The following is a 22,007-nucleotide window of genomic DNA, read 5'->3' as shown; positions in this document are numbered from 1 at the left end:
TCCCCTGCTTCTCTTTTCCTGGTAAGTAACACAAGGCATAAAACTTTATACACATGGTGATTGATAAGCATTTCTACTAGCCAATTGTTTACCAACGAGCCTAACTATGGAATAAAGTCTTTGTTTACCTACAGACTTCAGATATTGTGTATATCCTATTCCAACCAACAGAGTCACCAAATCTGAGGCACTCCTACCTCCTTGGCAGGACACGACACCTCTCTGGTTTAGCAACATAAACAGCATTCGTTTGATGTTCTGAACTTACCTCAAGCATTATAATCTTATTTTAATAATCATAGTAATATACTTTGCTAACGGATAACTTGTTCTGAACATTTGTATCTCACCTTTGACAGAAGCAATTTCACACAGGAAACATGGCCCTCATAGACTGCTGATAGGAGTGGTGTGATATTATGTTTGTCTGGAGCCTGTAAATTGAGACACAATTTCACACAGCATTAAAAGGTTTCACTTTTGAATTATTTTTGTCAACAGAAAACTGAAGGTAAGGATTTAAAATATCCAGAAACTTATTCCCTCAAGAATGTTTTACTCTTCTTTGTAAAAAGAATGGTCATTGTTTAAAAAAAAAAAAAAAAAGGTAACAGCAAGATGTTTCTTCCATAAGTCTTCTAGGTCTATATATATAAAAATATATATTCTATTTCTATATATAAATATATATTCTATTTCTATATATAAATATATATTCTATTTCTATATATAAATATATATTCTATTTCTATATATAAATATATATTCTATTTCTATATATAAATATATATTCTATTTCTATATATAAATATATATTCTAGGTATATATACACACAAATATATCTATTTTTAGGCCAATAATAGAAATTGTGGGGTTTCAGCTGACAAATTTTGACCAATTTACAAACACTACTCCTAATTCTTCCATTTCCCAGCCAGTCTGACTTCAGAAGCTAGTTTTGGCTGAAACATTATTTGGGCTGTCTTCTCTAAACTATAATCCTGGAAAGAACAAGAAATGAAATAACTGCAATGTTCTTTTCCCCTCTATTTTTTACTCCTCTCCAGTTAGAAGGACGTCTGAGGGAGACAGTCTTTTCAGACACCAATGGAAAAATCCAAGCCATTTTGTTACGGACTAAGTCTAAGAGGTTTTACACATAAACTTTCAGAGAAGCATTCTAAAGCGTAGTTTTTGGGGTATATGGTTAAAAAATTTTGAAACTTCACTTTATGGAGAACTACACTATTTTGAAGTGCCAATACAGCCCAGCACGTCTTTTCACAAAAAGATCCATGCTTGTCAAGATACAGCAACATGACTAAATTTGTACAAGTAAGAAAGTCTCAAAAAAAAAAGGCACACCAACAACAGTTGATTCTACTCTAGCCAAAGATGCATTGCACTGCCTTCTGAAGTCTCTTCCAACAAATATATAGTATGTATTCCATGTAAACTTCATTCAGATGTGACGACTCCATTTATTTTTCTAAACATGGTCAAATTAAGTTTAAACTTTTTATAGCTACAAACAGCTTTTCCTAGTGTGTCCAAAAAGAATAAAAACATTTAATAAAAATAATTTTAAGCTTCTAACCTCTAGAAGCCCACCACAAATTAAGTGCATCCAATTTTTTCTCTTAATCTAAGTCCTTCAGTAACCTTAGCACTTATAACAATCCCTTGTGTGTGGGGGCAGAAGACCCTAACATCTGTTTGCAAGTTGAGGTACATACACTAATATCAGCTCCTTTCAATAGCAGAAATTCCAGAATCTCAAGCTGTCCACAGTCTGCTGCATAGTGAAGAGGCTTTCTCCCACCTTCAAGTGTCCGGTTGACATCTTCACCCTTCAATGTAAACATAATCTAATAAGCAAAATTTTAGAGCTAACACACCAAGAGCTTGGACAAAAAGTCCAACACTTTCAAATATGCTGAAGAATGTTCCATCAAAATATTTAAGTCATTGCCCAAGAAAACTGAAAATTAAGTTGCTTGATTTCCTTCCCATCATCTACGCATTTAAAAATGTAAGACAATCTTTGTCCCTCCTTCCACACTGCATCAAGTGTATTGAGTACCCAAATGCACTTGGTAACATGTATTATTAAAAAAAATACCATCAGAGCTTGTAAAAAAATGCTCACATTTTGCTTCTTTGCCTGAACTGGGACCCTAGTTATCTGGCCAAGTTACTTTACCTACTTCTACACATACTGAAGTTTCACACACTGAGAAACCAGATGCATAGAAATAAGTCAGCATCGTTAACTATTAGCAAGTGAATACAGATCATCCATAATTAAAAACCCAATTACGAAACTGCCCATTCTGTTTTATAAATAGCACCCAATAATTCTACACGACACAAAAGTCTGAGAACAGTCAACCAAATCAGGACACAGGAAGCTGTATTCTAATGCCACTCATACTAGTGAATCAAGACCTTTCTCAAGGCGTAAACAAAATTTAATTCAGTGAGTGCCTAATCAGCTTTATTTCTTCACCTTAGGTTGGGCAACTAAGGATAAACTGATTTGCTGCACTTCAGTAATGACAAGGTGGTACTGGAAACCAAATACTGACAAGCTATGTGGTAAGTGAGTTCCTTCTTGTTTGTATGTGCAAGTAATAGTATTTTAGGGAGTGGCTAAATTTAGCATCATATCTCCACAGAAGAACAATCAAAAGAATTACAACTGCAGCACCAATTCATACTTCTCTAGAGCCCCTGCAGTTCTCTCAGTCCTGCCCCAAATCTCTAGAAAGTCCACAGAATAGAGGGCTTGACACATCTTCTAGACATTACCTCCCTTCTAAGAATGGAAGGAGGACTGTCAGAAGGAAATCTTATTCTGCATCTAATGTTCTGTATTATCAGTTTTATACTACTGGCCAAACAACAAGATGATCTCTGAATTCTCTCCTAGCAGCAGGATATTAAATTCTCATAACACACTCTGTTGAAAGTCAAAGCAACACCACAGCATTTAACTAAACCACTGTGCATTCTGTGGTCTCAGAGGTCAGGACCCAGTTCTTACACTATTGAAGGTTCTGGCTTCAGAGAAGAATAAAGTAGCTGCAAGTAGCACAGTGAAAATAACTCTGCAACTGCTGTTACTGACCCAAATATGGCTTCCGAAGTATGTTGGATATCAGGAAAAAGACAGTTTTACCTATGATTTTCAGAACAGCAACAAATTGTACCTCTAAACAAAGTCCACCGCGCTTTTAGCTATGTGGGCTACCAACACGGTACAACAGTTTATAATGTAAAATTCCAACATGACTAACTGAAGATCTAACTTTGTTTACCAGTAAAATTGTTGCAGATAGTTTTGTGATGTAAACTTCCCTTCCCTTTTGCTAAGCTCTACCCATGTTCTTATTTGCACCTTGCCACTTCCCATCAATTTAAAAAACAGCTGACATTTAAATATAACACACAATGTTTGCAGATACATTAAGGATTGGGATGCATAGCTTTAGCAAGCCAACCATGTAAAAGCCATGCAATCACTACTCTGAAGAAGGCTTTAAAAACTCCTGTAATGTTTGACACATGCTAAGACATGGCAAGTAAGAGGGTAAGGGAGAAGGCCAAGCAAGTAATACCTGGGCCAGTGCACAGTAAAGCTAGAGCATTCAAATTCAAGAACAAGTTTAGAATCATCATGTCTAAAGATTAGACCAGCCTAGCAAAACTCCCCCTTCCTTAAGGTCATAAATATTTCTCCCATTGGCTTACATTATCAGATTATTTCTTTTTTTGTTTTAAAGAATATACCACAGACCCCCTCTGTTCTCTCCTAAGCTGGCTGTAGAATAAATTCCTGCTGGATAATAAACTTTTGGAAGGAAAAAACATCACCTGAACGCAGAATTTTCTCTTAAAGATGATGAAAACTTGCTTACAGGGGAGTACCTAGCAAAAAGTCTGCAAAGATGTCCCAAACACAGATTACACAAATTTGAATACTAGCATTGAGAAAATGTATTGGCAGCATTCAAAATCAGAGTGTTTCAGTCTGAATTAACAGAACCAAGATACCCTGTAAGTTACAAAAATAATAAAAAAAAGCAAGTACTCCTAGATTCTGCAATAAACTGTCCAATATCCAGTTGTTCCATGGGTGTGAAAAGCCACGGTAAAACAGAATGCTGAATGTTATAAAACTTTGTTGGGTCTTTTCTACTCCTGGTTCAAGACATATAGAAATAGGAAGGGAAGAAAAATCAACCCATTTCATAAAAAGGGATCAAACCCTGGCACAAGCACCTGCTTTAAATGCAGTCTCTAACACATGTATGTCAGAAAACTCGCAGGACTCTTCATAAGTAATTTTTCCTCTGGCCTTTAGATCTCTTATTTGTATTGTCTGGGGCATCTCCCCATAGAAGAGCAGTGGTCTCCAAAGTGGGGTGCAAAAACCCAGACAGGTGTGCAGGACAATCCATTGGGGTACAATAAGAAAAAAATTTTTGCACTGTTAATAAAATGTAAAATAGTGTTTATTTCAACTTTAATTTCCAATTTTGAGCATGTTTTATAACATACATACTACATAATACATGTATAAAATTTATTTATAAATATAGAGATATTGGTGGAACATGCTGGAAATTTATTTATTGATGAGGTGCATGATCAAAAAGTTTTGGAGGCTACTGGTATAGAGCTCTATCGGTATCCATGGGAACAACAATTTAATTCTTTTTCAGAAGGAGCTTCATGCTGTAACACTAAATAGTTTCAGTAGAAGTTGTATAGGTAAACTGAAACCCCCCGTAAACCATACCCCTACACACAAGTTACGCAGATTAAAGACCAATTGTCACAAAATTCACAAGGACATCTTTACAGTTTTGCTTGTGCAAAGAGAAAGTGCGTTTAGACATGAAAATACTGATTTCATATCTTTAATTGAAATTCTATTAACATTTTCTATCTTTATCTACACCAGCTTCCATTTATATGCTTAAATAAGTCTCTAAGATACAAGTTTCATATAAAATCACCTATAAAAATGGGGAAGTCAGGAAACTGCTTGAACCCTCATGATCCAAATTAGTAATACACAGGTGAAAGACAGTAGTTAACCAGTTACAACAATAAACATTTTACTTGGCTAGACAGTGATACGAAACATCTAACACCCTAGATAAGGTTATTAAAGATTAACTAAACAAGCTGCTGTTCTCTTTTGAGCTTTGGATATACAATCCTGTGGGTGTTGACTTTTGTCTTCACTGGATGAGCACTCCAAGTTGGATTCTCTTGCTCTTCAACTTGTAAGTATTCTGTTTAGCTAAGCTAGGGAGAGATGTTTACTTACATGGGCAGATGGATTCTCAGTTCTGACAGCCTGGCCAGCCATGACAGACCACATTTTGTATAGGAAAAGCATCTTCTCTATATGGTGACATGCAAAAAGTGATTGACTATGCACTACAGAATTCAAGCATTCGCATTAGCAAAGAAATTATACTATATAGTAGCCATAGCTACAATGCTGATTCACCTCTTCATATGATAAAAAAATACCTAAGCATAAGGTCAAGACTTGAGCCCCTCATAAATAAGGCAGCTCTGGTCAAGGTGTGGCTAATTATGTCAACAAAACAAGACAAAGTGGTCTCTGAAGCCCTATGACAGGCAAAGGCAGGAAAGAGTGCAGGAAGTAAAGACTTAAAAAGAGTTCTCTCTATGTAAAGTTTTGTGAAATTGCTGTGTTTTCATATAATATTGGCCAGAGACATTATACTGAATGTTATAAACTTCCCTATCAGCAATCTTTTCAAGTGATGTTTCTCAGTACTGAACTTGGAGACAGCAAAGTAAGCGAGATTTTTGGTAGGATAAAACTCAGACTATATTAAATAGCTGCTAAAGGTTTTCTTTTAAAAGACTATATTCTGCACAGGTCAGAACACACATGAACTGCCAAAGAGCATGATTTTTCCTTTACACCCGTAGGAACAAAATCTTACGTACATTAGACAAAAAGTGATAGAAAATTTTCCCAGGAACATTTAAGGGACTTTTGTCATCTTCTAGAATCTAACATAGCAGCAAAGTAGGTATTTGTTACGAGGGTACTTTGAAGGAGACTTAGTTAAGCCAGAATCAAAGAATCATATTAACTTCAAAATAAAAATATATTTTCAAAGGCATGAAAGATTACTTAGTTTCACTTTCTAGAGTGGACCTACAAATTCACTAAGAATTGTGTAAACCTTTGTGCAAAGCCTCAGAAAAGAATTTGCCCTTGCAAAAGGAAAGACATGAACACCTTTTAACAACCTTCCAGAATATGCTGAGTTTACTTAGTCAGACATTTAAGGCTATGTCTGGTATAAGCTACATCAGTAATGTTTTTCTTTGCAGATCAACGACCTAGAGCACCAGCTATGCAGTAACATTAAAAACCAGTTCCGCACATGAAACATCAGAACCAGCAGTTAGCAGGTATCTGCCTTAATCCCCTCTATTAAAATCTGATTACAGGTAACGAAAAGCCTCTCTGTAAATCTCCAGTTACTAAACAAGACAGCATGAGAAGATTTTTATAACATGTTAATCTTATGTCCTACTTAGAAATAGCACATACATGGATAACAGCAGAATATTCAATTAGAAAGGCTTTAAATGTCATATTAATTTTTCAGTGAAGGACAGGAAAATAAAAACTCAAAGCTCAGCTCTAAATACTTTCAAGAATTTTCTCTGCTTTTTAAATAACTAATAGTAGGGTTCATTATAGCATCCTCCGAATGCAACTATCACCCACTTTCTGTAATGGAGCAATTAAATCCAAAAGATCTGTTCTAACTAATTTCTTAAGTGAGTGCTGTCAAAATTATTTACTCTTGAACTTTCTTAAACTTAATTCTTCAACTAACTTCTATCTCACACAATTTCCTTGCTCCACTTTTTCTGCCAACATACCTACACAAGCCAGGCTGTATCTCATGTCCTTTTACAGTTAAAAAAGCCAAAGCTTGCCTGGAATTCAGTTCCATCCCTGTGCACTCTGAGAAAGTGCCTACATTCTTCTTTGTTACCCACCCCCAATTCCACTTTTCATGCTCCCCCTTTTCATACCTAAGATCAGAGAGGAGTCCCCTGACAGCCAAGCTGCCCTCCTGCTGGATGTCCCAAATCTGGAAGGATCTGCACCTTAACAGCTGCCTTGAATAAATTCTGCCAAATTTAATTCCTTATTCTTTTGCAGCCCAGTTGAAAGTATGAATCAGATTTCATTGACTTTCGTCCCTAATGCACATTATGACGTCAGCTCAATGGAAATGTTGAATAAACAAGTTTAGTCATAAATTACAAGTTCTGAAACTCTTTATTTACTGGGCATATTATTTAATCACACCAAACTGACACTGTCCTTGAATAGACCCCACCTTTTCTGTAGGCTTTATTACACAGACTGTATTCTATGCACCCCTTCATCTAGCTTTACCTGCTAACCCCCTGCTTTCCCAGTTCCCGTCAGTTTCAAAGGCATCAACACTTAAAGCGAAATGAGCTGAACCAAACTTCATCTAGTGCCACTCTAGCATTTCTACAGGATATTCCGTGTGCTTCAATCACAGGCTTACGTTGCAGTGGCACACCAACCACAACCAAATCCGAGCCAGCTATTCACCTGAGCACCATGGTTTGCCAGTAGTGTTGCTCTAGAATATTATTGCCATGCTATTAAAGTCACAGCTCACCCATCAGTTTAGCACCGATTTTCTCCTGTGTAGCAGTTACAGTATCACTACTCTTATCCACAGTTTAATCCTTCTCACCTCTGCATCAGAATTAGTGGCTGAACAATGAATCCAATGAAGGAACTAATCAGTATGAGAATTAACTTGCTAATTTTCTCCTTTCCAGCTAAATCCATTCCTTCATCTGACTCACCACTTGGCACACGTACACAGCAGAAATAAGTAGCTGGAATTTACACTGCAGTTCTACCACAGGAATAGAAGCTGAAAATTGTGACCTCATTAAATCCTATTGCATAGGCTAACTGTATTAGTAGAGCAGTATCTGTAATACTGGTGGCATTAAAATGCTCTTTCAAATTTAGAAACAACTCCATATTCCCATCTGTACTTATCCTGCCATGCAGAAATAACTTCATCTCCCTATTTCATGCACTCTTTTCATTCCAGTTTTAATGAAGGAAACCTGATTCTATGCAGTCAGATGCCCTTGGAACACAGGGAAGCATCCTACAGGAGCTGCACTACTGGGTAATTCCTATCTCCATTGTTCCGGAAAAAGATGAATTCGCTGTACAAACTGTTGCATTACTTATATCTCTTGGCATACAAAGGATAGCCATTGTTACAGTCTATTAGGTAACGCTGACATTTTAAATATAGAAATACCTTTATTGTTGTCTGAGTGGGAAAGAGGAACAATGAAAAAAAATCTCTTTATTAAGAAAAGTTTAAGTCCTATGGATGAGATATTCCAATTATCTTACTGCATACTGAGAATACTACCTCCAAACACTTCATATTTTACTACCTTCCTGTAGGCCTTTGTTCACACTGGGTTTATTGTTTTTTTAAAAAATTCAGCAAAGAGATCAAGTGACACAGGGCATGAGAAGCATTTCAAACCAATCTCATTGTACAGATCTATAGCAAAAGGTGTTAAGAATTCAACTCATGGAAAGCATCTCAGGTTTTGAGCATTTATATTACTCAGGTGTAGAAACAATACGCAAATATGTGCGGACAAAAGAGAAAAGAAAAATTTAGGTATTGTACCTTCTTGTTTCTTTGTCACATCTCAGTGCATGGTCTTTATATCAGAAGAATCATGCGTAATATTCATTTATGCACTGTTAGCAACATTCTTCACTTTTAAAGCACATAGTGTAACAACAACAACAAAATCCTCCTGGGAATTTATGCCAGAAGAAACATTAGGAAACAAGTGAAATTCAGTGTAGCATCTGCTTTCTATATTCATCTTCATAAGTTGCCTTTAAAAAACAAATCTTAGTAGATAGGTAGGTAAGCTTTGATACACCCAATAACAATGATCAGAGGTATAACTGAAATGTAAAAATCTTTCTTACATTGTGATATTCTGAATCCGGAAATCCAGAAATTAAATTGGGACACCTGACCATGGTATTTTCATTCCATCAGAGGGGGATTGAAAATGCCATGGTCAGGTGTCCCAATTTAAATTTAATTTTGTAAAATGAAACTGGGAGAAGTAAACTATAATTTATGTGTTAATGTTGGACACAATCTGAAGACATTTTGCCATAATTGAAACTATATTGGTAGCCACTGAAGGAAATCTTTCCTTCCAACCTAACTAATTTTTAGTTTTTACACCTAGTTGCCTGAAATAGTAAATTTTATGGTTTTAAGTGGAACACAGATAACCTGAGTTTTAAATCACTTAAGAGCACTGTATTCCTTAGTCTTCTGAAAGGAGAGCAAGTTTGGACAAACCACACCTTGTAAAAAATTATTAGCCATATACTCTGCCACATTAAACTATGACATACACGAACAGGGTTTAGCCGACAATCTTGCACTTCCACAACGGGAATGTGGGGGATGTAGCGGAACTAATATATATTAATCTTCCCCTAACACTCTCCTTCATTTTCTCAAACTTTGAATCAGCTCACACCCCTTCAATCACTGTCCAGTATAACTTTTTCCAGACTCATCCATCTCTGGAAAGATTTTTTAACAAACAAAACCACCGCCCACAACTTAAGTACTCTGACGATAAAAATACATTCAGCTATCTTTGTCATCCTACTTGTATTCTCAAAATGGCTGTATTTTAAGTATTTAAGCCAAAGTTCACTGCATAAACCGTGTTCCAGTTGTATGTTCATAGACTTTTCAACTGTTTATTGCTGTCACATGTCAGCTCTGGGGCTCATCTAATCCAAAAGTCACCTCTCTAGCACTGCAGATCTGAATATCTTTATTAGGAATCCTTAATAACAATACAACAGAAACAAATGAAGAAACCCCTATTTTCTACATACTTCTGTTCCTCAAGGTCAATTATCCTACAATTCCAAAAATAAAATATTAAGCTCACAATTAAGTCAAATAAAAACTTCTGTCATTAATCTCTTTGCTGTAACAGTAAAAACATAAGATGATGTTTTTACATAACTAATCCATGGGTCATAAACACTAGCAGTAATGAAGGAAAACTCAACTACCACACTTCCTGAGACCTGACTAATAATCTAAAAATATAAGGACAGTTTAATTCTACAAGCTTGTAAGCCTAATGACTCATGGAATCACAGACTATTTAAGGCTGAAAGGGAACTCTGGAGGTTTTCTAGTCCTAACATCTGCTCAAAGTAGGTCCAAACAGATCAGGCTGCTCAGGACATTGCCCAGCTGAATTCCACACACCTCCAAGGACTGAGGATTACACAAGCTCTGTAGGCACAAACCCTTCCCAGGGTTTGATCATACTCACAGTGAAGTATTTCTCACATTCAGACTGAACAGTTGCCTCTTAACACTTTCACTATGCATCTCTAAACAAACCTCTCTATATCCTGCCCTTGGTAGAGAAAGACAATAAAACGTTCCCTAAAAAAAAAAAACAAAACCAAACAATCAAAACAAAAACCAACAAAAAACCCCAAACCCAAATCACCACAACTGTAAACAGCATCTCTTTTTATGTCCTCAGCAATCCTGATGGCCCCCAAGCTCTTGACTCTCAATATGTTCCAGTATGTCAATGTCCCTCTTCTACTAGGAAACCCAGAACTGGACACAGTGCTCAAATGCAGCCTCAGAAGTGGTAAGAAGGGAAACATTTCTTTCAACCTGCTGGCTGTTTTCTTGCTAACACAGCTCTGTATGCTGCTGGCCTTCAATAACACAAGAGCATGCTGCAGACTTATCTGCAGCTTGATGTCTACCAGGACCCTGAAGTACTTTTTCTAAAGAGCTCCTACTTAGCCAATTAGTCCCCAGCTCGTACAGGTGCATGGGTTCACTTCTTTTTATCCTATTGTCCTGAACAATAAAGACATCCCATTGTCTAGGTCACCAATAAAAACGTTAAGCAATACTACTACTACCAAGCCCTGACAGACACCACTGGTAACCAGGCACCACTTAGAGGTGACACTGCTAATCACAGCCCTTTGAGTCCAACAGCCCAGTCAATTTTCCACCAACCTTACAGTCCACATACTGCAAACTTTGACTTGATCTCCCACTATATCCTTACAGCAAAAGTCTTGTCAAATGGGTTCAAGGAAGAAAAGGATTTCCTGCATAGCCTTCCCAGAGACTGAGGCTAAACTGACCTACCTACAGTTCCCCAGGTGTTCCTTCTCACCATTATTGAATATGTGAGACATTTGCTTTCTCGGATTCATCAGAAACATTCCCCCAGTCACTAAGGCCTTTCAAAGATGACAGAACAGCTGCACAAAGACATCATACAGGTCTGTCAGCACCCTCAGATGCATCCCACCTGATCACATGGACTGGCGTATGTCCAGGCTACTTAAGGAATTCCCTAATTCCATTTTCCTTTACCACAGACAGTGCTTCATTACCAAAGGCTCTCCTATTAGGTGGAGGGCCCTGGAAGGCCTTACCAATAAGAAGGGCAAAAAAGCTTTTTATGTATTTTATCACTTGGTCCTCTGCTCAACAAAGCAGTAGCTCCAGATCTTCCTTTGCCTTCCTTTCATAATCAGTCACTAGCTCCTTCTACCACTAGTACCGATTCCTTGCTAGTTTCAACTTCAACTGAAGTTCAGCTGTCATACTCCCATCCCTGCATATTTGTGCAATGTTTCTACATTCCTTCCACTGGATCATTTTGCTTTCACCTTCTGTGTAACTCTGTGTATTTTACAAATTCCTCAAAATAGTAAGTTGTCTGTCCAAGTAACAGCCTTGAAAAGCACTCTCTCAACTCAACATTTCTCATTCTGTCATGAGTGAGTCCCTGAACAGAAAGGCCCTTGAAGCATCTTAACCTTCTTCAGCCAGGCTGCAGTATCATCTATATTCAAATAACAAAAAAAAAAGGGCAATCTGACCTTCCATCCTAGAAACAAAATTTTATAGCTTGCCTCCTCTGAACTCTTCTTCCACCGATCAGTTCCTTAAGGACAGAACTGGAGCCTCAAATATCCCAGTTTTCAATTACCCTTCTAAAGGCTTCAGAACTAAAACTGAATGCTACAAGTTCAAACACAAAAACACTCTCATTTTTTTACTTTTGCCAACACAAAAAGCTGAGGTTTACCACTGAAAATTCAAGTGCTCCTACTTCAGTTTCCTTACTATTGACATTTTCTCACTATTGAAACATTCCTTGGACTTCGGTACAGAGCGCCCAGATTCCTCATATGACCTGATGGAGAGTGCTCTCATCCTCCTCAGTCCACCTTTGGAGTGGTTCCATATGTATACCATTCTGTAACCCTCGTTCTCACCTTAGGACTGCCAAAGAGCTGATTCAAGCACTGCTAAGCTTAACTCAAAGTTGGATTTGTAGGTGTCTTTTGCATTTCTATAAAACATGTTGAAGAAATCTGACAGCATTATAGAACACCAGTTCCCAACCACAGAGCTCACTATGTAAAAGTATTCACCTGGTCTGCACTTTAGGCCTTCAGTTCAATAACCCCACAACACTCGTCTTTCGAAGTGGTGCTGTAATTCAACCGAGTTTTTCCCCCCTACAAGAATAGCCTCAGGTTCTAAAAAGCAGCATTGACTTTAAAGTAGTTTTCATTCCTGCCAAAATATAGACTGATCTAGCTAACCAAAGTCTACACTAGCACTTTCACTGGTCCTTGGAGGTTACCGATAGAAGCACTCTTAAATGAATTCAGTAATTTGGGCCTAATGGCTTTTCCTGAAAAACTTATTACTAGTTTTCAAGTGTTAAAATTTATGCTACTGAAAACACCTTTGAGTAGTGGGAACAATAAAACGATCTCTTCTTCCAAGCCGGTTATACAATTTTCTCTAGAAATTTTGTCAAGTTAACTGACGTGGAGCACTAGCCTGAAGCAGTTTCTGCTGGGTAGAGCAGAGAGGTTAGATATCTGCATCCATTACTGAAACTGTCTCAGTTTTAAATTGCTACAGTAGACATACCCTCACATCAGCTATCTTAACACAAACCTGACTATAACCGAATCACTTGTCTAGTACTTTAGACAAGGAAACCATTTTTATAAGCTTCTGGGTATTTCATCATAAGCCTAGACTAACATGCTATTTTCAATTCCTGCCCACTTTTATTGATTAGAAACAAGAAAAATTCAAGTGATCAGCTCATAACACAAGTCAGTGCAGCATATTATTTAACTTTTGTACATTTTTTTGTGTAAGAGGAAAAAGCTCTGACACATGATGCTACATGGATTGCTGAACTAACAATTGGGCAGAGCAGGTCAAAAAAGATAAATTCCACATTTGCCCTAACTTGATGCATTAAAAAAACACTCAAACAATGCAGAAGGCCTAAGGAGACGCAACATTTTTCTATATATTCTGCTCAGCTTTACTATTCTCAGATTACTGAGTCTCAAGTTTTCTTGTCTCTATCTTCTGACTCACAAGGACAATGACCTTGTTGCCCCCTGGTCAATATTCAACCTAAAAGCAACAGTGGAACATGGTGAAGTAACTAATAAAGGCTGTGTTAGGTCCAAAGAGCAGAAAGGGAAGGAAAAACATTGTGTTGTAACTTGTGGATAAGTTATGATTTTGAAGCAGATTTCTTCAGTTAAAAACCAGCAGTAAGTTCCTGCCAAAGCTGAGAAATCAACCCATTGTAACTGCAAGTAGGCAGTTTCCCATGGCAACTGCAAAAAATTTGTGCAGGGTCCAAGTTTTCATTTGAATCCTCTATATTTTCAAAAATTATTTATTTTCAGCCCATTAAGTAAATTAACATAATCCAGTCTCATCCAGCCTGCCACAGAGAGACTACTGCTGCTATTGCTCAGTGGTTCAGCAAATTCTGACCATTCCAGTAGTTTTCCAACTGTAGCCAGCACGGACTACAGTTGTCTGTGGACAACTGAACAGAAGCAAGTGACCTAGATATATTGTATGGGATAACTACTTTCCACTTCAAGTATTTCAGAAGATCTAGAAGTTCTTTGGTTTTTGTTTAATGGCTGAGAGGGACTACATTAGCTAAGCCTTTCTACTGATGATCTTTGTGTTGATGGCAAGAGATATTTAATAATGCCTTTTTGACACTGACAGGTTTTTTTTATTCCCTGTCCTCTATATTTCATAGCCTGGAGCAACAAGGTATTTTCTCCCAGCCGTCTTCTTTCTGCTGTGTATGCTTTGGAGAATATTTGGGACAAGCTGTCTTTACACCTTCCTCTTATCACGTCTTCCTGAAACAGACAGAAACAGCAAAAACATCCACAAGAAACCCTGTAGATGATTATCAAAAAGCAAAATCAAGTTAACAGATGTTGAGATGGAAACTTCTTGAATACAGAAAGTTAAAGCTATGTGGAAGAGGCTACGGACATCAGTAACAACTTGTCATTGCTGTTCTGGATCCACATCTAGTCTTTGTTATTAGTTTTGCATGCCACATCCATCTGACCATTTTTTTAAAAGTTGAAAAAAGGCTACTCAAAGGATTACAGCATAACATTCCTGCTAAAAGACCCTCACCCATTTACCAAAAAGAGGTATATGTTCTGATGACAGTATGGGTCTCTCCAGTCGGCATTTTGCAGCAAGTTCTACGGCCAGAGCAGACAGATGTAGATGGCCATGTATGTTTAAAATTAGTATCTACTTTGCAGTTCTCTGCTTTGATAGAAGCCTCAACTGCTAATGATAACACTAATACTTGCTCTACACAAGAAAATTAATTATGAACCTCATGCTGAATTTTGCCTGTCTTGATATGGTATTTAAAGTACTCTGAAAAGCTTTTATAAGCACCCCTACACTTATTTTGGCTTAAGCCAATAAGGTACTTAGCAAGCGTAATTTTCAGGTTTTATTTGTTAGTGGTAAAAAAATACCTAGTTTATCCATGATAATCAAATGCAATGTGAAATCCTTTGTCTCAGTCAAAAGAATACAAATCCAGAAGCAACTGCTAAATAAACTGAACTACTGAGCCATCTGTGCTTCAGTTGTATCAGCATTTTTAGAGACAAACAAACCTGATACACAAGTTGTTCTTTAGAACAGTAATGAACCTACTGTTTCCTAGCTACAGCTTCTAGAAACTCATGCTACAATCCCAGCTTCAGAGCTGTGTCAGTATGTGCATTATTGAAAACAGTTGTTTCACCTCCCCCACCCCCAGCCCAAAATCCTTAATCTAAGATTTGAGCAAGAAACAGGGGAAACCACTCACTACTTGCATTAGCAAGTGATGAAACAGGAATGAAGGGACCAGTTTTGCAGCTTCTCTCAGCTCTTACGTATTCCTATTTAAAAGCTGTCCAAAAGCACTCACCTGTCAGTTAAGCAACAGCTCAGAGTAACAGCAGCAACTAGTTCTGACAGAATACACTGATGCTTATTTTTATGTATTATTACTTCTAACAAGAGACTCTGTTCAGAGTACTACTTCTAATTAATGAATGTCAGTGCGCTAAACATTCTAGATTCTGAACTGAAACAGTCAGTGATCAGACACACTGAGCTATCTCTGCTTAGAACTGTTAGAATTTGGAATTAAAGCTCAAATGTTTTAGTTGTGGCACCAAGGCTTGTCTATCAGACATGATACAGTGGCCACAACCAAAAATAAAACCATTTAACTACTAATTCTTAAGGAATCACAGACAGATCTAATGACTTTATACCCTAACTTGACATAAAACTAATGTTCAGTCTAAAGAGACGTGTTAAGTACTGTACCCAATCAACACAGCAGTGGTCCATTTTCACAGGCAACACTGAGCTGACCTAAAATTGTATTTCCTGCAGAAATGACTTGCCAGACTCCACATCTTAACACTGCTGCATTTTGATCCAATTTGGATGATACCCACTCTAAGACTATACCAAGCAGAACATATTCCAGCCCACATGGATGCCAGATGATTGCTAAACAGCAGACATCAGCCATACTTAAACCAGAAATCAGATAAGGTCTCAGTAATTCAGTACTATACCATCAGCAGATTGACAACAGATGACACTATCAAACCAGAAAAATACACAGAACACCTGTTCATGTAGTTTCACACAAACTCAAGCTTAACATGTCAGATCATCTAGCCACGGAATTATGAAATCAAGTTTGGACAGATAAAAATACAGTGCCACGTTTTTCTTCCTTGGTGCACTAAGTTTGTTTTAGAATACGATATTAAGTTCAAGGATAAAGCAATCCAAAGGTTTAGTAACAGGATTCAGGCTATTTCCATCATCAGATCACTGCTCCAAAAGTTAACCAGCTGAGCAAAGAATAAAAGCTATTACCATCCAATCTGCACTTAGTTGCTAGCTTTGAATTAAAGAACTTTCAGTCACTGTAAAAGCCCCAGCATCAACATCTATTAAAATCCTCAGTACACATTGTCCAAAGAATGCACAGGAAGTGACTTTTCCTTCTAGAAGAACAATAGACACCAGATATTGAGTTTCTCTTTCAGCAGATGCCACCTTAATATTTCGACTTGTGTGCATAATCTAAAAAACTAAGAACACCAATCCTTCCCCCCGCAACTAAATATGAGTTCTCAAATTTAAGGTTGTACTCAGTCATGAAGATAGGAGAGGATAAACAGGAAGATGAATTTATCTTTCAAAAACTACTGGCATAATTTCAAAAAACTACTGAATTTCAATGTCATAATTGAGGCTTAATATCATAAGCATTACTTACTTCTCTAGAATATGAACAAAGGATATGTCCAAGGCAAGATCAAGTGTTCTGTTACACCCAAGCTTAGCTTCTAAGTAAGTTTTGCTATGAGATTAACAGGCATTATTTTGCTGTGCAAATTGAGTTTACATTTTATTCACACAACAATGCATAAAACGATATGAAATATCAAAAGCAGTATTAATGAGTTCTAGAAGATCTGTGCCTTAACACATTTTTTGTTGAATTGCTGAAGCTGTTTTTGATTCAAATCACACCAAAACAAAACACAGAAGTAAAACACTTAAACATAAAAGCTGTTTTTAAATTCACAGAAAAACCACTGTTTTCTAAGCAGTATATACTTTAAAAAATATGCATTAACATCCACAGAATGGCTCTGTAAACCAATTACATACACTTGGAGTATTCAGCTCCACTGTAATACTTTCATTAAAAGTTACCAATACTGATATTGCATTTTTATAATTTAAATAATCCATCTACAAAAGTTAAGCTATTTTCTCCAGATTTCAACAGGAATTACTGTTGAAAATACTTTAGTAAATACAGTCTACTAACTTGTCACAGGAACAGAACTGAAGACTGTATTTCATGTTATAGTCTAATTGAAGGAACATATTTTGAAATCAAGTGTATTTACTGTTGAGTTATTATCTACAAGGTAAACTTAAGTAACAGATAATTAATGCTTTATTACAGAGCAAATTCAAGTTTTTTAACCAGGCTAAAAACCCTTTAGCCAAGGAAGAGTTAATAGTATTACTGAAGTTATTGAAAAGTCAGCAACCCAAGAAACAAAGGTTCTCCCAAACGCCTCACTAAAATACAAAGGATCCTGCAATTATTTTTTTTATACAGGGCATAGATAGAAATGCAGATCTCACCCTACAGGGACTCTCCTGACCAGTCTTTTTTATATGAAGATTTGAAACCTCCTCCTTTCAATTCCACACCTGAATCAAGTACTTGAAGTGTTTTAGAACAAACAAAAATCGTTTTAAAGCATTTATTGCTTATGGTGTTTGTATTCACAGCATCATTAACAAATCAGTTTAGAAGACAGATGCTGATGGTAACTGTTCTAAGGACAGCCTCTATCTTATTGTCTCAAATAGCTTTCCAGCTCATCTTTCCTCCTTGAAGCTAATCACTAATTTATAGGCCACAAGTGTGTTAAAAAGCAAGTTCATAAATTACTGGAGTTTGGGGAAAGAAAGTATCAGTCATTCAACAGTAATTATCAAGACTTGATCTTAGCTCATAAGAAACTTTGAGCACACGATTCTGTTTTATAAACTGACTCCATAATTAGATACACTTCAGAATATTCTTTGAACTTTGGCTGAAAGCATGACAGGCAAATGCCCAGAACACATTTCTAGTGATGTTTTGGTCTGTTCAGCTTATTAGCCACTGTGTGCAATTACTCCATTTTATTTTCAAAGTGTAGCTGAAGGCGAAGTAAAATGATTTTACCATTTCCCTTTTGGCCTGTAACCAAAGAGGAAGGCAGCAATATACGTAAGAAAAGACAAAAATCTAGACCATACTCTAATCCTTGTTGCAGCAAGAAAGTTACAAAAATTCTTTCTTTGGAGAAATGCAATAATGCTTAGTATATTATGAGTCTGTACTGAACTATGAACTATACTACAGACAAAAGACTAAAGACCATAAAAACGGGCAAAGTGCAAAAAAGCACCAAAACCCCCAAACTACCTCAAAGCCATATTTATGTGCAGATGCATTACGAGTTTACAAGACCATGTTTCTCTGTCCTTTCCCACTTTCTCTCACCAGGACTTCAGTTCCTTTCAGGATAATACCAATTTATTTTCTGTCCTTTTCTTGGTTTGGTTTTGTTTTGTTTTAAAAGCACCACGAAAAAAAACCCCAACAACCCACACACAAGTACATTCCAGTCAAACTAAGAATTAAGAACTGTAGCTTGTTCAATAGGACTTACTAATACTAATTACTTCCCAAGTCAGAAAGCAACACAGACACTAGTCCCTTAAACATTTAAAGAAAGCTACTGTATCCCTCCCCGTTTCTGGCACATGATTGCCGAATTTGCCATTGGTGGTTGCAATCAACATAAGCTTTAGCATCAATTTGCAATAAAAACAACTAATAGCATATCCAGCACCCAATAAAGATTTCAAACTCTTTACTACGAACTGTGCTAATTTGTTCCCAACCCTTCTGATAACAAGCTAAAGCAGAAAAATATCTAATTGTTCAAAACTGCTGAAACTGCAACTTTTAAGAAAAACAATTGTTGTATAACCAACTGGTCAGTTATTGGGACTTATTAATTCCAGTCAACGCTTTTGTTCTAGCAATAGAAGATCTGTCTACACAAATGACAACTGCCTCTTTCCACAGAACTGTATTGGCTGGTAAACACAACATTCAATGTGGAGCTTTTGCTAGGGGGGAATTAAAACTAGTAACAACTTAATATAAACCTTCCATTTCTCAAGTGTGCAAATTAGTTACAAAGAAGTGACTTTGTTTGCACTTTTGTCTGGACACATATTCAAGTTCAAATAAGCATAAACATAAAGCCATAAAAAAACCTCAAAAAGCTAAGAACACTTGGCTGGGGATCCATATAAAGAAAAAAATGAGTACAGGACTGAAGCAATAAAATTTTATACATTCCCCTGGCTTTCTTTATCTTTCCTAAATTTTCTCTTCCAACCTTTCACCTACATGTTTTAAGTGCCTTTCAGTCTCGAAAATTTTCGGCCTTGAGAACCCCGCATTTCTGAGTCCACTATGTTCTGCTTAAATTTGGGTAGGATATTTGACCTTCAGGTCCTGATATCTTAACAGCTAAGCATATGCTCCTTCAGAACAAGCATAAAGAAGTTGTTTGGTCTATTGTGACCTATCTAGGGATTCCTTATTTATGCATTTTGACACTGCTACAAGATCTATTCATTCAGTATTTTTACTCACGTGGCCTGCATGACTCACCAATTCCATGGTACCCAAGTCAACGTTCATTGCACAGCCTTCACAACTAGCACCACTTTCCACATATTATTCCAAATGGAGACAGAATACAAACCACTGAAGAACTGTTCTCTTGGAATTTTAGAAAGCTTAGCTCATCTTCCGTATGCCTTCCTGTGGAAATCAAAATTACCTAACTGAGTTGGAAGACAAGAGCTAGGCTTGAAGAACAAGGATTTAGTAAAGATAAAACAGATACAAGAGGAAAAATTGAGGTTAGAATAAGGGAGGGTGGGAAGAAAAGGAACAGTACTAGATGTGTTTTCCTCATACCACTGGATTCTCTGCCTGTTATTCATAACTTATTCCTAACTTTGTGCTGTTATACTTAGTAATGCATACACTAAAGACCAGAAACTCAGACAAAACAGGATATATTTGCAGCAGAAATAAAATTTCCTTTCAGTTTAAGAAATGTTATAATTAGTAAATCTTTCGGCAACAAAAGTTTAAACTTAATGTTTTATTAAAATCTGATTTTGATCACACTCTCTTTACTTTTTGCAGCAAACATCAATTAGACACAGGACAAATCAGCATAAGAACAGCCCAAACAAATAAATACTTAATTTTTTATTTAAGCGTGAAAAAGTCAAACACAAATCACAGACTTGGGCAGTCTCTTAAAGCCACCAAGAGTTTCAGAGCACAGAAGTCAAGTGAACCAACAAAACGATCATAGGCCTGACATCAACATTTCAGAAAGATACTACTATGTTTAGCAGTTCCAGATTTGTGATCAGTCTTGTCATGACTTTCATTTACAATTCAGACAAAAATGGCTTCAAAACCAGTTATATCTGTACCTTCACCAAAAGAACAGATTTGAGGATTTGTCCATTCAGCTAGCAACTTCACACTTTCCACCATAATGCCAGGTTTACAGGCAAGATTGTTACTCCACGCTGTTCCTATAAACTACTTAAAAAACTGGTGCACAAACTGTAAATATCTGTGAGCAATTCTTTACCACATGTACTCAGACTCTTTTGGATCAGACTGGGGAAATTAATTAGCCATCCTGAAAAGGTGTTGTTCATCAACCTCATACATCTTATTGTACGCACTACTAAAAACTAGCTGCCACGTTGTGTACTTCTGAAAGTTCTTCTAGTTTGTTCATGTCATTATAGTTAAGAGTAATTCTACCATGAACATGGAACCTGCTAGCAGCAGGTTCCAGTAGCAAGCAACTGTCTCATTTCATAAAGTAAAGGTTTAGGTCATCATGTTCAAATTTACAAAATATAAATTGAACACCAAGTTTAAGTAGAACTAAGAAGTAAAACAAAACTGTATCTTTAGGAATCACATTCCAACACGCTCAACAGTAATCAAGAGAAAATAACAGAAGGCCTAGAATCTCCAGATAAAGAAAAACCCACACAGTACAAGTATTGGCATAACACCAAGGAGTTACAGTACAGAGATATCCAAGAGGCTCTCATGGGGATAAACTTCAGTCCAGTAGCTCCCAGGTCAGTGCCAGACTTGATATGCCTCTAGACAAACTACTGAGGTATACTTACACTGCACTGTAATCCAGCTAGGCTTTCAGGCTCCCTGTCACTGAAAAGCAAGAAAACATTTTCCAACCCAGAGGCAATCCAGCTATCAATGTAGCTGTAACACTGAAGTGCACTTCAGTATTCAACATAGTGAGACAAGGTAAATTTCAATGGTTTCAATTAACCATGGTATGGTTAATCTGTAACTAAAAGTAATCCACCCATATATAATGGTCACTTAATTAAGTGTTTATTTTCATTTAGTTTGTTCCTGAATAAGTCATTTCAATGGACACACAAAAGAATAGAGGTTTAAACTTTTGAGGGGTAACCTATTATTTCTCCATTCTAATCAATCTTCTCACAGACATATTTAAGTGTTTTCTCTTTTTCACAACACTTAAACCTTAACTATACCCCTGACTGCTCCCTCCATTTCAAAAAGGTATTTCTAAACAATGTTTCTGGTTTAGTCTCTCCAGTTAGTTTTGCAGTAGTCATGTTTTCTGCATTTCTCAAGACATGTATTCAAATGTCATTATATCCCAAAGAACTGCAAGACTTTGTCATATCAC

The 22,007-nt window shown here is 36.8% G+C and overlaps 1 protein-coding gene across 2 annotated transcripts in view; it reads right to left on the bottom strand.

Annotated features, from left to right (window-relative positions):
• The window catches only part of MTPN (myotrophin), a 44,374-nt gene that overhangs the window by 17,799 nt on the left and 4,568 nt on the right, over positions 1-22,007 (bottom strand). The window contains exons 1-3 of one of the 2 annotated variants that reach the window (XM_037388836.1): positions 19,886-20,014; positions 1,738-1,851; positions 351-434 (exon numbers count right to left, since the gene is read on the bottom strand). In XM_037388836.1, coding sequence (XP_037244733.1) covers positions 351-434; positions 1,738-1,851; positions 19,886-19,915 — 228 coding nt within the window. In that variant the 5' untranslated portion in view covers positions 19,916-20,014. Of the gene's footprint in view, positions 1-350; positions 435-1,737; positions 1,852-19,885; positions 20,015-22,007 lie in introns of those variants that run through there. The other variant, XM_037388835.1, reaches the window with a different exon arrangement.

Source organism: Falco rusticolus, chromosome 5 (genome assembly GCF_015220075.1).
Source record: "Falco rusticolus isolate bFalRus1 chromosome 5, bFalRus1.pri, whole genome shotgun sequence".
NCBI lineage: Eukaryota > Metazoa > Chordata > Aves > Falconiformes > Falconidae > Falco > Falco rusticolus.
Note: the sequence above shows the minus strand (reverse complement) of the source record. Positions and strands in the feature narration are given on the sequence as shown.